We start from the raw sequence: 12,528 nt of genomic DNA, 5'->3' as shown, positions 1-12,528 counted from the left end.
GGGGAGCATTAATGACGAAAAATTTCCCAGGAATCTATCAAATAGTTGTTAAGATGTTTCAGTCTGTACCAAAATGGTGGACTGACAAATGAGCCACTGCAAGGCTAAAAACAGACAAACACTCATGAACTGTCTGACAGTTTATTTCACAGTGAAATGGGACTGACCTACAATGAACATTAACAGTTACTGTAGCTCGAATGTTAGGATCACAAGTCAGGAATGCAGTTAGTATGTTACAAAGTGCATCTGTGATCTCTACACTATACTTCAGCATGATGAGGGCAGGAATGTTTTGTGTATCAGCAATGTTAGAAAAAGACTAAATCTGTAATAATGCAAAACCGAGTTGGGTTTAAACACCTGGAAAAGCGTTGGAGGTGCTCAGTGGTGGAAGAGCCGCAGGCTGGTGTGCACCAGAGTGATGCCCTGCTCATTACAGGCATTGATCACAACCTCGTCAGCAGCAGAGCCCGCTGGAGCTGCGATGTACTCAACACCACTCTGCAGACGGACACAGAGGGAAAGAACGTTAGTAAAGATGGTCTGTTAGAAAGCTCGTCAGCACGCCACTGTTTTCAGAGTCAATAGCAGCGATACTTCTGCATACAAAAAGGATTTCAGCAGTTATCCGCAGGTATTTCCCATGCAATGTCTTAAAAGTGCATACAGTATAAACTCCTGTGAATGGTGTGCTTTAGTTACCCGTTTTGCACGATCTATGTTATCTCTGAAGGGGAAGAAGGCGTCAGAGCTGACAGCCACACCCTGCAGGGAGCTGATCCAGTTCTTCTTTTCAGTGTCCGACAGAAGCTCAGGCACCTCTTCATACATCGACTTCCAAACTGCCAAGTCTGGGCCCTGTCACAGAATAGGCAAGCAGGCTATGTGTACTTGATGACCACAATTTTAACTGATAGTTTTTTTTTTAGTTAAGCAATAAAGTGAAATCTAATGTAGCCATTGCCAAGTTACTGCTCTGTTTGGTGCTGTAGCCAACCGGAAATGAATTACCAGCCACCGACATGAAAATTACACAGCTTAATTATCCAGTTAATAAAATACTATCTGCTGCTAGCCATCTTAGCGCTGAGCTTACATTGTGACTATGTGGCACTCTATTTGTGTCTCAGAATAGATATTTGTTTGCTCAAATGACATTATTCTTTGTGTGATAATTCCTTTACAAGATACAGTTTGTGCTTGCAAAAAAGCATTGCCCACAAAACATAATCCACATAAACCATAATCTGTGACAACAGACTATGATCCACTTATAGCAAACAACAGAATAGCAACTGAATTCTCTCTCTTGTTCAGATGCCCTGTGTGATGTGATAATTTCCCAAGACATCATGTGTGCGTTTATGCATATTTAAACAAGCAGGCAACCAGTAATGGAAAATAGCAAATACAGAAGTGTGTGCAGAATGCAAATTCATTGAATGGCTATTCTTCCAAAAACATCAGTGAGAAAAAGACGCATTGCATTTATTTGGTTGGTTATCCTGCAGCTACAACTAAACTACTGTTCATCTTAAAAGTACCTATTGCCCATTGTTCCCACCATACCTCTCCAATGGTGTTGCTGACATACTGGTCAATTGCGTTGGCCATCTCCGCTCGCTTCACACCACTGCGAAACTTCATGTTCAGGACACAAGGGTTGTGTCTCAGCCACCAGTTATCAGCTTTGTCACCTGCCAGCCGTGTGCAGTGGATACGAGACTGCTGACCTGCACCGATGCCAATAACCTGCAAAAATACAGACAAGAGAAAACCTTATTGCTAAATTCAGGTTCCTTTCTTCTCCTCTGACCTGCCTTTTCTTACCTGTCCATCTTTAGCATAGCAGACAGAGTTGGACTGAGTGTACTTGACAGCGATGGTGGCCACAGTGAGGTCACGCACGGCTTCCTCGGAGAGCTTGCAGAAACAATGAAAAGAGTGAACACTTGATGACAAAAGCAGGTTGAGCCCAAAATGCAATATGAAAGTGAAGACTCACCGAGCCCTTGGAAACAATGTTCCTGAAGAATTCCTTATCAATGAGCCCCGTGTTCCTCTTTTGTTTGAGATAGAGACCAAACAACACTCGCACCTCAGTCTCATCAGGCTCGTAGTCTGGATCCATCTGGGACAAAGACGCACCTTGTTTCTAATCATCCTTATTTAAATACAAAATTTATCGTTTGATCGTTTAAAAAAATAAAATAAAAAAAAATCTCTCACCTGAAGGACACAGTAGTTGCCACTCTTCTTTTTGGAGAGGATCTTGAGCGCCTCTTCATCATAACCAGGGGCAATGATACCATCTGACACCTGAGAGCAATCAAATTTAATCATTGTTTAGGGAAACAATGTTGCAGCAAATGAACAAAAACAAATTCTTTATGTATCTGTTCTATGACACGTTTTACCTCTCTTGATATAATCTTGGCGGTGGGAACGTCACACACATCTGAGACAGCAATGAAGTCTCCAAAAGATGACATTCTGTCTGAACCTAAGGATGAAGAAGGAGTTAATAAAATCCCGTGTAAAAATATATCAAATACTCCAGTTTATCTACTAATTAATCCTTTGTTTCGGACCTCTTGCCCTGGCGTAGGCTGAGGCCAGCGGGGTGAGATCCTTCAGCATGTCGTGCACCATGCACACTTTGGCTTCCTCCTCAGTCAGAGGAACTCCTACTGCAGCTCCTTCAGAAGAAGAAAAGAGTCATTTTCACATTTAATGCACTTAATTCCAAGTCCGCAGCGTGTGCGCGCACATGTCTCTTCTGGTCTTACCAGCAGGGCTGACATGTTTGAAGGAGGCGGCAGCAGCCATGCCGAGGGCACTCTTTAACTCTCTGACCAGCTGCCAGGCGTTCAGAGCATCACACAGGTTGATAAAGCCGGGGGAACCGTTGACCACTGAGAGGCGGCAGCGACAGGAGTAGAAGCAATAATCAAAATGAATTACCTTTAAAGGATACATTTGTAGTTTTCAGCATTTCTACGGAAATTAGCAACATCTTTTTAAAAATACCTCACGTCAAAAGAAGTACCTTCTATCACGTATAGAAATATTCTCTTTTATTAACTGTTCTCTATTATTGTCCATCATGTCTGTTAAAGACTGGGAACGGCTCTGTAAAAACATAACAAAATTCACCTACCAGCAAAGTTAACTAATTAACATAATAAATACTATAAAACAATATATGTTTGTTTAGTTTGTATAAACAAAATTTGCCATTTTACAGGTGGGAATATGCTGGAATATTTCTTTGCCCTGAGACTCAGCTGAGACCGCAGATTACTGTGCCAGGCCAAAACACTGTCTGCCGCGTAACAATCTGTGAAATGGTAAATTGTCATTTTTACAATTCGGTCTTTGTACAAATTAAACAAATTGCACATAACATACTAATTAGTTTGCATTAGAAGTGCTGGTAGGACGATATTACCTTTACAGATCCAGGCTAGCCAGTCTCCCATTTTGAGTCTTTGCTAACCAGCTACTGGCTGTAGCCTTATATTTAACAACACATGTGAGAGTGGTATCAATATTCTCATTCCTTAAAAGACAAGTCACTAAACAATGCTGACACATCTAGGTCAGCTGAGACAGTTGTGATGGACTGTGGGTCTACCTTTCAGGGGGAGGGCTGGGCGAAGGGTGTAGAGTTGTGCGGGTGCTTGGTGAGGGTTCATGCCATAACGCAGAGGCAGCTGGGAAACACCACGACTGTACTGTCCCCGAAAGTAGTCCGATATGGCCTCATCATACTGTGCAGTGTGTGTGAAGGCCTGAAGAGGAAAAGAACAAAAAATACACTTGGATGGAAAAAAAAGAAATGCATTAATGTCTACCAAAGCCAGAGTTATAAACCTTAATAAGCATTAACATCCTATCACTTGGCAATTAAGAATTTAATACCAGGAGGTGACTATTATATGACAAATACATCTGCATAATTTATGTAGGTATTGTTCTGAAGCAAAGGAACAATCAGTTAAGAAGATGAAAGTTCACAAGTTGGCAAAAATAAAACTATATCCTAACCACATATTTCAGCACTTGTGCTAAAAAGCCTACAGTGGACTTGTTTTGCACGAACTGTTACAGCTACACCTACAGCCACCACCAAGAAAAGCTGCAATTTGGTGGCTTTGAAGGAGAATTACCTAAACTGAGCGTTCAACATGTTTATTATATTAACTGATGTTTGCCTCAGAAACCTGCTGGCCTTTTCTTGTGTTGCGTAAGCATCTAGCAGCATGTTGTTGCCACATCATTTTAAGACGGGTGCCTGCTCGTAGCTTTAAAAAAAAAGAAAAAAGGCATGATTCACCTGTTTTTCCAAACCCCAAGTCTTTGCCTACAACTGAAGAGAGACTGGAAAAGTCTGAACAGTGACAGGGTGGGATTAACTGATGTCAGAGGTAGATGTGATTAGAGGGTCAAGGGAGGTTGGATAGTGACACACAGTTTAAAGACCTTCCAACATCAGGGAACAGTCTGTCCTTGTCCTTTTTTATGTCTCATCAAACATGTTATTATTACTATACTAACAGGGGCATCAACTGGTTCAAGTGAGAATTTTAAAAATAAAACTAAAGATTGTTTTAAAATCAGACTACAACTGATTTGATTTATAAGACTTTTTTTTTTTTTTTTTTAATTAAGAGGGATTTTAGAACATTAACTTGTCCACTTTCAGTATGAATCAGAAAAGTCACCCTTAAATATGCTAACCTTGTACAAATTCAGTCCATATACTTGAAAGTTAAAGTGTGGGGGCGAAAAGGACAAAAGTCATGTTACTTTCAGAGCCAGAGTCCTGCGAGTTTCCGGGGTTGTATCTTTGTCTTCTGAACTTGCAATCTCCTTGGCAACCAGCGAATAGTCAGCAGGATCACACACTATGGTGACCCGAGCATGGTTCTTGGCCGCAGCTCTCAATAGAGTTACGCCACCTGGGGTGAAAGAGAGTTAATGCACGTGTAGATAAGAAGAACAAATAACTTTTTTAATGCGATGTGACACAATAACTTTTGGGTACCCTGCATTACGGCCATTATTGTTTACATTTATTAATCACATTTAGCTTAATTTTCTGAAACTACACGCACACAATCTCATTGGCACGACTCACCGATATCTATCTGCTCTACAGCATCTTCCACTGTAACATTCGGGTTAGAGACTGTCTTCACAAATGGGTAGAGGTTGCACACCACCACTCTTAAAAAGAGCAAAACATACAATAAATGTCAGTCTTCATCAAGATCCTCATGCTTGTGGAGCCTCACACGCTCCAATTTATGCATTTAAATCCATTCACAGTTCATTTCTGAAGGTTGATTGAAAAAATAACATCTCGCTCATTTTTTGTTTGTTAGGAGGAACTACTCGCCGTCTCTCTCCCAAACTGAAGTCACCTGACTTTTCATGACAATTTGCTTTTTCATCTAATTTGAGCCTTTTGAGTGGAATAAACTACAGGACTCTGTCCGATCAATGTAGCTGCTTGGGCAACAACGACTGTCACTAATCAATCTTGTAATCATTTTTCACAATTAATCACAATTGTCTAAAATATCTAAAAATAGCAAAAGATGCCCTTCACACGTGACATCCTCCAATTCTTCCTTTGTCCAACAAATAGTCCAAAACACAAAGATATTAATTGAGCTGTATAAAAACAGAAAAGCAGCAAATCCTCAAACTGAAACTAACATTTCTTCTTATTCTTCAATAAATGACTAACAGAGCTTTTGATTAACTAACTGATTCATTCACTAATCATTTCAGCAGTTACAGTTGCCTTCAATAATGCAGCATTACAACTGACTTGTGCACGTTTCTTTGGCTTTTAACAGTAATTTCACTAATTACAGTTTCAACATTTTTTAAAAATTAATTATTCTTATATTTTGGCTGTTTAAGTAACAATGATCTCCTGAACTGCTTGCTCTCAGTGCAATTCCTTGTATAAATATCAACTGTCCTTCAGTGCGAGCTTAAGAGTGGAGGAAACATAAAGAGATTGATTTGTCTATCAAACGTATGTGCAATCAATGTCCAATCAGATGTTAAACATCTAACAAGAACAGAACTGGGTTGATTGGACATTGATCGAGTTGAACTCTCCAATGACAATCTAATCACATTCTTCTGGTGCTAAACAAATGAGAGTCACAAGATGAGCAGCAGTTTTCCAATTAACCAGAGACTAAATCAGTACACATGCTTCCTAATGGCACAACACAAGCCTATATTGTAGCCATATTAGCTTGTGCTCTGCCACACATGCTTTGGCTTTACAATAAATATTTCTAATTCAGCTTCCCTCCTTTCTTCTGTATATAAATATCCAGCATGTTATTATATGGCTGATTTTAAAATGTGACTTTGTGTGTTTAAATGTTTTCTATGGTAGTTTGCAGTGCTTCTCTCACCTGACCAGGCTGTAGCCCAACTTCTCCATGTCTGCAGTGTCAGGGGCGGTTTTCCTGGCCAGGATGCCTCCATGGACAGCAGGATGAAGGGTCTTCACTCTGCCTCCCAACATCTCCGGGTGTCCAGTGAGCGCAGACACATCCCTTCCACACAGCAGAGACACTGGCAGGTTAGAAATGTCCGACTGACACACACACACACACACACACACACACAGTTTAACTTTTAATTGCTAGGACAACTTCAACACTCACCTGACAGCCAGTCCAGCATCACGAAGGGTTTTGGCTGTGCCACCCGAGGCCACCAGGGACAGCCCCACATCCACCAGGCTTTTGGCAAAGTCCAGCAGTCCAGTTTTGTCTGACACACTCAAAAGCGCTGCGAGGACAGACAAATGTTTACAGACACAAAAGAGAAGTAAAGGTGTGTTTTAGCAGAGACGTTTTATTGAAGGACCTTGGTTTTAAGGAGGTAAAGCGGCCCACGTTGGCTAATGTTAGCCAGAGCTAGCATCCTGCATGTCGCAGTACAAAACTTCATAGTGACGAAAGCAAATTAATTAAAATTCTTACCAAGCTCTGATGATGCCATGTTAACAGTGTGCAGTCTGTGTGGGTGTCCAGCGGGTTTCTGCTCAATCTTCACTCAGCGTAAATGCTTCAGAGGAAGAGTGTGGAGTTTGAGACACATCTACAAGACTTTCATTGCTTCATCATGCGCTTCAAAACTAGAAAGACCCGCCCTGCTGAATTCGGCCCGCCCCTGACACACAAGCGCACCCCAGAGAGCCAAACGGCGCAGAAAATGCGCATTATTATTATTGTTGTTGTTGTTATCAGCATAGGCCTATAGATATCCAAAATAAATGTTATGGCTCTACATCGGTGTAGTTCTAACCCTAACCTGTTATAATGTAATATCTTTAAGTTAACAATTTAGAAATGTCGATTATCTTTTAATAGAACTATATTACTTGTGGCCAATAATAATAATAATAAAAAATAATAATAGGCTACTATAGATATCGTAAGTTAAAATTCAATTGTAGCTATCTAAAACTGGAATCTATCTATCTATCTATCTATCTGATATGAGGACAGATTGCTCCTGATTTAAGTCTCACTTTATTAATTCTGAACTAATCACAAAAATCCTAACTGACATATTTTTGCAATTTTGAGTCAGATGAAGTGTCTTCTTTTAGTTTACCACAAGAGGGCAGACACGGACCTTGTTGGGAGCCTACACATGCACCATATACAGGTGCTGGTCATATAATTAGAATATCATCAAAAAGTTGATTTATTTCAGTAATTCCATTCAAAAAGTGAAACTTGGATATTATATTCATTCAGTCATTACACACAGACTGATATATTTCATGTTTATTTCATTTAATTGTGATGATTAAAACTGACAACTAATGAAAATCCCCAAATCAGTATCACAGAAAATTAGAATATTGTGAAAAGGTTCAATATTTAAGACACCTGGTGCCACACTCTAATCAGCTAATTAACTCAAAACACCTGCAAAGGCCTTTAAATGGTCTCTGTCTAGTTCTGTAGGCTACACAATCATGGGGAAGACTGCTGACTTGACAGCTGTCCAAAAGACGACCATTGACACCTTGCACAGGAGGGCAAGACACAAAAGGTCATTGCTAAAGAGGCTGGCTGTTCACAGAGCTCTGTGTCCAAGCACATTAATAGAGAGGCGAAGGGAAGGAAAAGATGTGGTAGAAAAAAGTGTACAAGCAATAGGGATAACCGCACCCTGGAGAGGATTGTGAAACAAAACCCATTCAAAAATGTCGGAGATTCACAAAGAGTGGACTGCCGCTGGAGTCAGTGCTTCAAGAACCACCACGCACAGACGTATGCAAGACATGGGTTTCAGCTGTCGCATTCCTTGTGTCAAGTTCACACTCTTGAACAAGACACAGCGTCAGAAGCGTCTCGCCTGGGCTAAAGACAAAAAGGACTGGACTGCTGCTGAGTGGTCCAAAGTTATGTTCTCTGATGAAAGTAAAGTTTGCATTTCCTTTGGAAATCAAGGTCCCAGAGTCTGGAGGAAGAGAGCACAGAATCCACATTGCTTGAAGCCAAGTGTAAAGTTTCCACAGTCAGTGATGGTTTGGGGTGCTATGTCATCTCCTGGTGTTGGTCCACTGTTTTTTCTGAGGTCCGAGGTCAACGCAGCCGTCTACCAGGAGGTTTTAGAGCACTTCATGCTTCCTGCTGCTGACCAACTTCTATGGAGATGCAGATTTCATTTTCCAACAGGACTTGGCACCTGCACACAGTGCCAAAGCTAGCAGTACCTGGTTTAAGGACCATGGTATCCCTGTTCTTAATTGGCCAGCAAACTCGCCTGACCTTAACCCTATAGAAAATCTATGGGGTATTGTGAAGAGGAAGATGCAATACGCCAGACCCAACAGTGCAGAAATGCTGAAGGCCACTATCAGAGCAACCTGGACTCTCATAACACCTGAGCAGTGCCACAGACTGATCGACTCCATGCCACGCCGCATTGCTGCAGTAATTCAGGCAAAAGGAGCCCCAACTAAGTATTGAGTGCTGTACATGCTCACACTTTTCATGTTCATACTTTTCAGTTGGCCAACATTTCTAAAAATCCTTTTTTTGTATTGGTCTTAAGTAATATTCTAATTTTCGGAGATACTGAATTTGGGATTTTCATTAGTTGTCAGTTTTAATCATCACAATTAAATGAAATAAACATTTGAAATGTATCAGTCTGTGTGTAATGACTGAATTAATATAATATCCGAGTTTCACTTTTTGAATGGAATTACTGAAATAAATCAACTTTTTGATGATATTAATTATATGACTAGCACCTGTATGTCCAAATAACGTTTTAGATCATTGTTTCTTCACATAGCCTACAATCAGTAGCCTAACATAGGAAACGTGAACGATAACGTAGGCTGACTGAACTTTTGAGTTACTGCTCATCTTCTATTTTTGATACTGAGACTTAGCCTACAAAGTTTTGTGCATATTTCATTTTTTTAAATAATCATCTGAAAATCTGCTGCTCGTTGGTGCTCTTTATTTATCAATATCAAAAAAGCTCAAGCTTTTTTTATCCAGTTTTTCATCTCAAATTGATAGACTAGTATATAGAATTAACCTACGAAAAAGGACTAGCCTACATTGAATTTTCTTTTGTTCGATGCAGGTTCAATCTTCTTGCTGATCTGCAGAACTGAAGGTTACAGTGACCCGAACATCATGTCCACTATTAATTGGTGAAACACCTGTAACATCCATTTCCTGCCACAATAAATGGCGCTCATGAACGTCCCCACCTCTCCCCGACGCTACCCGACCACGCCTTTTCAGTAAAGTTTATTGGGGGAAAACGGTGGCTTTTTCATGCTTTGGAACAGCGTTTTAAGTCGGACAGATGTGAATTTATTGGATCCCGTCACTCACTCCCTTACTCGCCCATTAGTTAAGTGACAGGACAGGGCCCGGGGAAACCTGCACCAATACGTGTGATTACGTTAAAAGATCGCACAATCTGTTCATATTTACGTAATGAGCCCGACATTTTGCTGATTGATTAAACTACAGGGTGTAAATATTTTAAGGGCGCCCTGATTTATAATCCAACAAAGCAAAAAGAGGCCGATTTATTTGTCCAACTATGAAAATGGGAGTTTCTGGTAACTGCTCTGTGTTTGAGGGCCGAGCTGACATCTCAGGGGTGACTTGAGTGATTCAATAGACAGTGAAATTTTTTTTATAGAAAGACACTAGCTTCACTATGCATTATTGGTTAAAAAAAAAGACAGAGCTATAAAGGTTGTCAGCACTTTTGTTGGGGCTGGCTGTTGAGAAAATTGACAGCATTATCAGCAGTGGCCTAACTGTAATTTACGCAGGGATTTTTTAATCAACATGACTGGTGTATTCAGATTAAATTAGAAGAGAAATGGAATCAATGACCTCCATATATTGCTCTGCTGCCTTATCAATTAGCTGTGATTTTTGTACTGTGTCAGAGGGGCCTGTGTCATAAAACGGGCCAAATGGCATTTGTCATACAGCTGACAAGTCACACAACTAAATGAGCTCCTATTGATTCGCATGAGTTTTCATCAGCCAAATTAAAAGCTGTGGTTTGATAGAGGTCCAGTCTGCAGGCTTGTTGTGTTTTCTGTTCTCCCCTATTAAAACAAGTCTAAAAAATTCAATGAATGACTCCTTTGAAGTCCTTTAAGTTAGAAGTATAGCTGGTAGCGTTGTTTTGATGAATTGAGATTATTTGATGATGCTGTTGCATGCGTTTGCAGCTTCAGATTAATCAGTTAGTGATAGGCCTTCACCAGATTGGTTAAAGCTGTGCTGTCACATAAAGGATTACATGTTCAGCTGTTAAAATATAAACAAAGTTACTGCAGAGCATTTCTTTTTATGTAAATCTTCATTTTCCCATCCCTCTGTTGCTCTATCTGAGGTTTCTTCCTGTCTTTTCAATATAAAGTGTATTATGTTAGCACAGATTGTAGCGCTCTTTGAGGTATTACACCGTATTCTGTGACATAAATAGGAATTCAGTATTAATGCCACTGAAAACATGTTTCATATACATCCTTTATCCTTTCATTTCACAGAATCTGACAGGTCACAAATTTACATCCTTAACAAAATTTGGAAATTAGGCCAACTTCTGTTGCAGAGACTCATAGATATGAATAGTGTCATAAAATTTTGCTATGCAAATGGTGTAAAAACATTTCTGAAAACAAGAGCCCCTCTTTTTTATACAACCATGAGACTCTTATCATTTTCTTATTGTTTCTGAGCTGAACACATCATTCAGCTTGACCTGCAACCATGACCCAAAGTATCTGCTAAAGGTCCCGTCGGTGTCAAGAGGCACTACTGCGCAGCCCTGCTTTGTTTGTGTATGTGCAGCCAGTTAAGAATGCATTTAATCACTATATAAGCATGTGACTGTGGTCTGAGAAGGGGCTAAATGACACCATACTGCGTGTCCTCCAATCTCCTCTTTAATCACAACCCTTACATGGCTGCCCAATAAAATGCCCCGCTGCAGTTACACACACTCATCATGCTGTTGCTCTTGGAAATTAAAGTGGGCCTGTGTGACATCACCATCAGGCTTTTGATTGCTTTACTTCCTCTTCATTAACTTAATTATTTGGCTATCAGTAAACCCCACCGAGTAATTAATATCTGAGAGCCTATGTAATAAATTAAAACTGTGAGAATGACTTTTGCTTTGCCTAGCAGACGCAGCGCAGTGAAGGAGATGAAAACACAAAGTTTTTTTCTTTTCCATTATCACATACTGTTAATGAAAACATGGACCTTTGTGGCATTTCTGTCTTTTGATCACAACTCACAAGATTGTTTCAACGTAATTTTTGATGGAGAACGGCCCGTCACTTTGGTCCATACTAAAATTCCAGCTATTGGATGCATTGCCATGAAATTTAGTTCAGACATTCATGATCTTTTTCTCTAGCACCAGCAGGTTGATGGTTCTGAGAGAAATTTCTCTACAACTACTTGATGGATTGCTATTAAGGTATTAAACATTAATGTCCCCTGACTTTTCAATTGGCTCCATCGGACATGATTGTCTTATTCTTTGGTTTATGACAATATTATGACAACAAAAATGACATTCCCATCAACCTCAGCTGCACTTTGAGAAGCAAATTAGCAAATGTTGGCATGCTTAACTCAGATGGTGAACAAGATCAACATTATTCCTGCTTTGTTAACATGCTGATGTTTGCATTTAGCTCAAATGTGTATAGACTTTTATAGTCTTCTTTGTTCTTTTCTTCTTCATCTTACAATATAGAAGCATTTTAAGGAGAGCAAGACAACATCATTCAACCCAGAAAAAATGGGTCAGTTTTACCTTAAAGACCAATGGCATTGATCTAATGTAGGCCTAATGGCTGCCTGTTTCATGCTGCTCCTGTGTTGTTGTTATACTCATTGATATATGATGGGACATATTAAGCAGGGACATTCAGTTTTTTCTTTTTTACTTATT

General features: G+C 40.0%; 1 protein-coding gene across 1 annotated transcript; it reads right to left on the bottom strand.

Moving 5' to 3' along the window:
* Nucleotides 1–127: 127 nt before the first annotated feature.
* On the bottom strand, nucleotides 128–7,190 carry atic (5-aminoimidazole-4-carboxamide ribonucleotide formyltransferase/IMP cyclohydrolase). The gene is made up of 15 exons (XM_038701275.1): nucleotides 7,029–7,190; nucleotides 6,708–6,834; nucleotides 6,453–6,596; nucleotides 5,147–5,235; nucleotides 4,816–4,967; nucleotides 3,641–3,797; nucleotides 2,793–2,918; nucleotides 2,595–2,702; nucleotides 2,421–2,506; nucleotides 2,233–2,322; nucleotides 2,009–2,134; nucleotides 1,834–1,926; nucleotides 1,573–1,755; nucleotides 706–861; nucleotides 128–504 (listed from the first exon to the last, which is right to left on the bottom strand). Exons 1-15 carry the CDS (start codon nucleotides 7,045–7,047, stop codon nucleotides 385–387), a joined length of 1,776 nt encoding a protein of 591 aa, XP_038557203.1. The 5' UTR covers nucleotides 7,048–7,190; the 3' UTR covers nucleotides 128–384.
* Between the last annotated feature and the right edge of the window lie 5,338 nt (nucleotides 7,191–12,528).

This window comes from Micropterus salmoides, unplaced genomic scaffold (genome assembly GCF_014851395.1).
Source record: "Micropterus salmoides isolate LMB-PRFRI ecotype aquatic unplaced genomic scaffold, ASM1485139v1 Ms_hic_scaffold_6, whole genome shotgun sequence".
Classification (NCBI taxonomy): domain Eukaryota; kingdom Metazoa; phylum Chordata; class Actinopteri; order Centrarchiformes; family Centrarchidae; genus Micropterus; species Micropterus salmoides.
The sequence above is the reverse complement of the archived record's forward strand: the minus strand, read 5'-3'. Positions and strand labels throughout refer to the sequence as shown.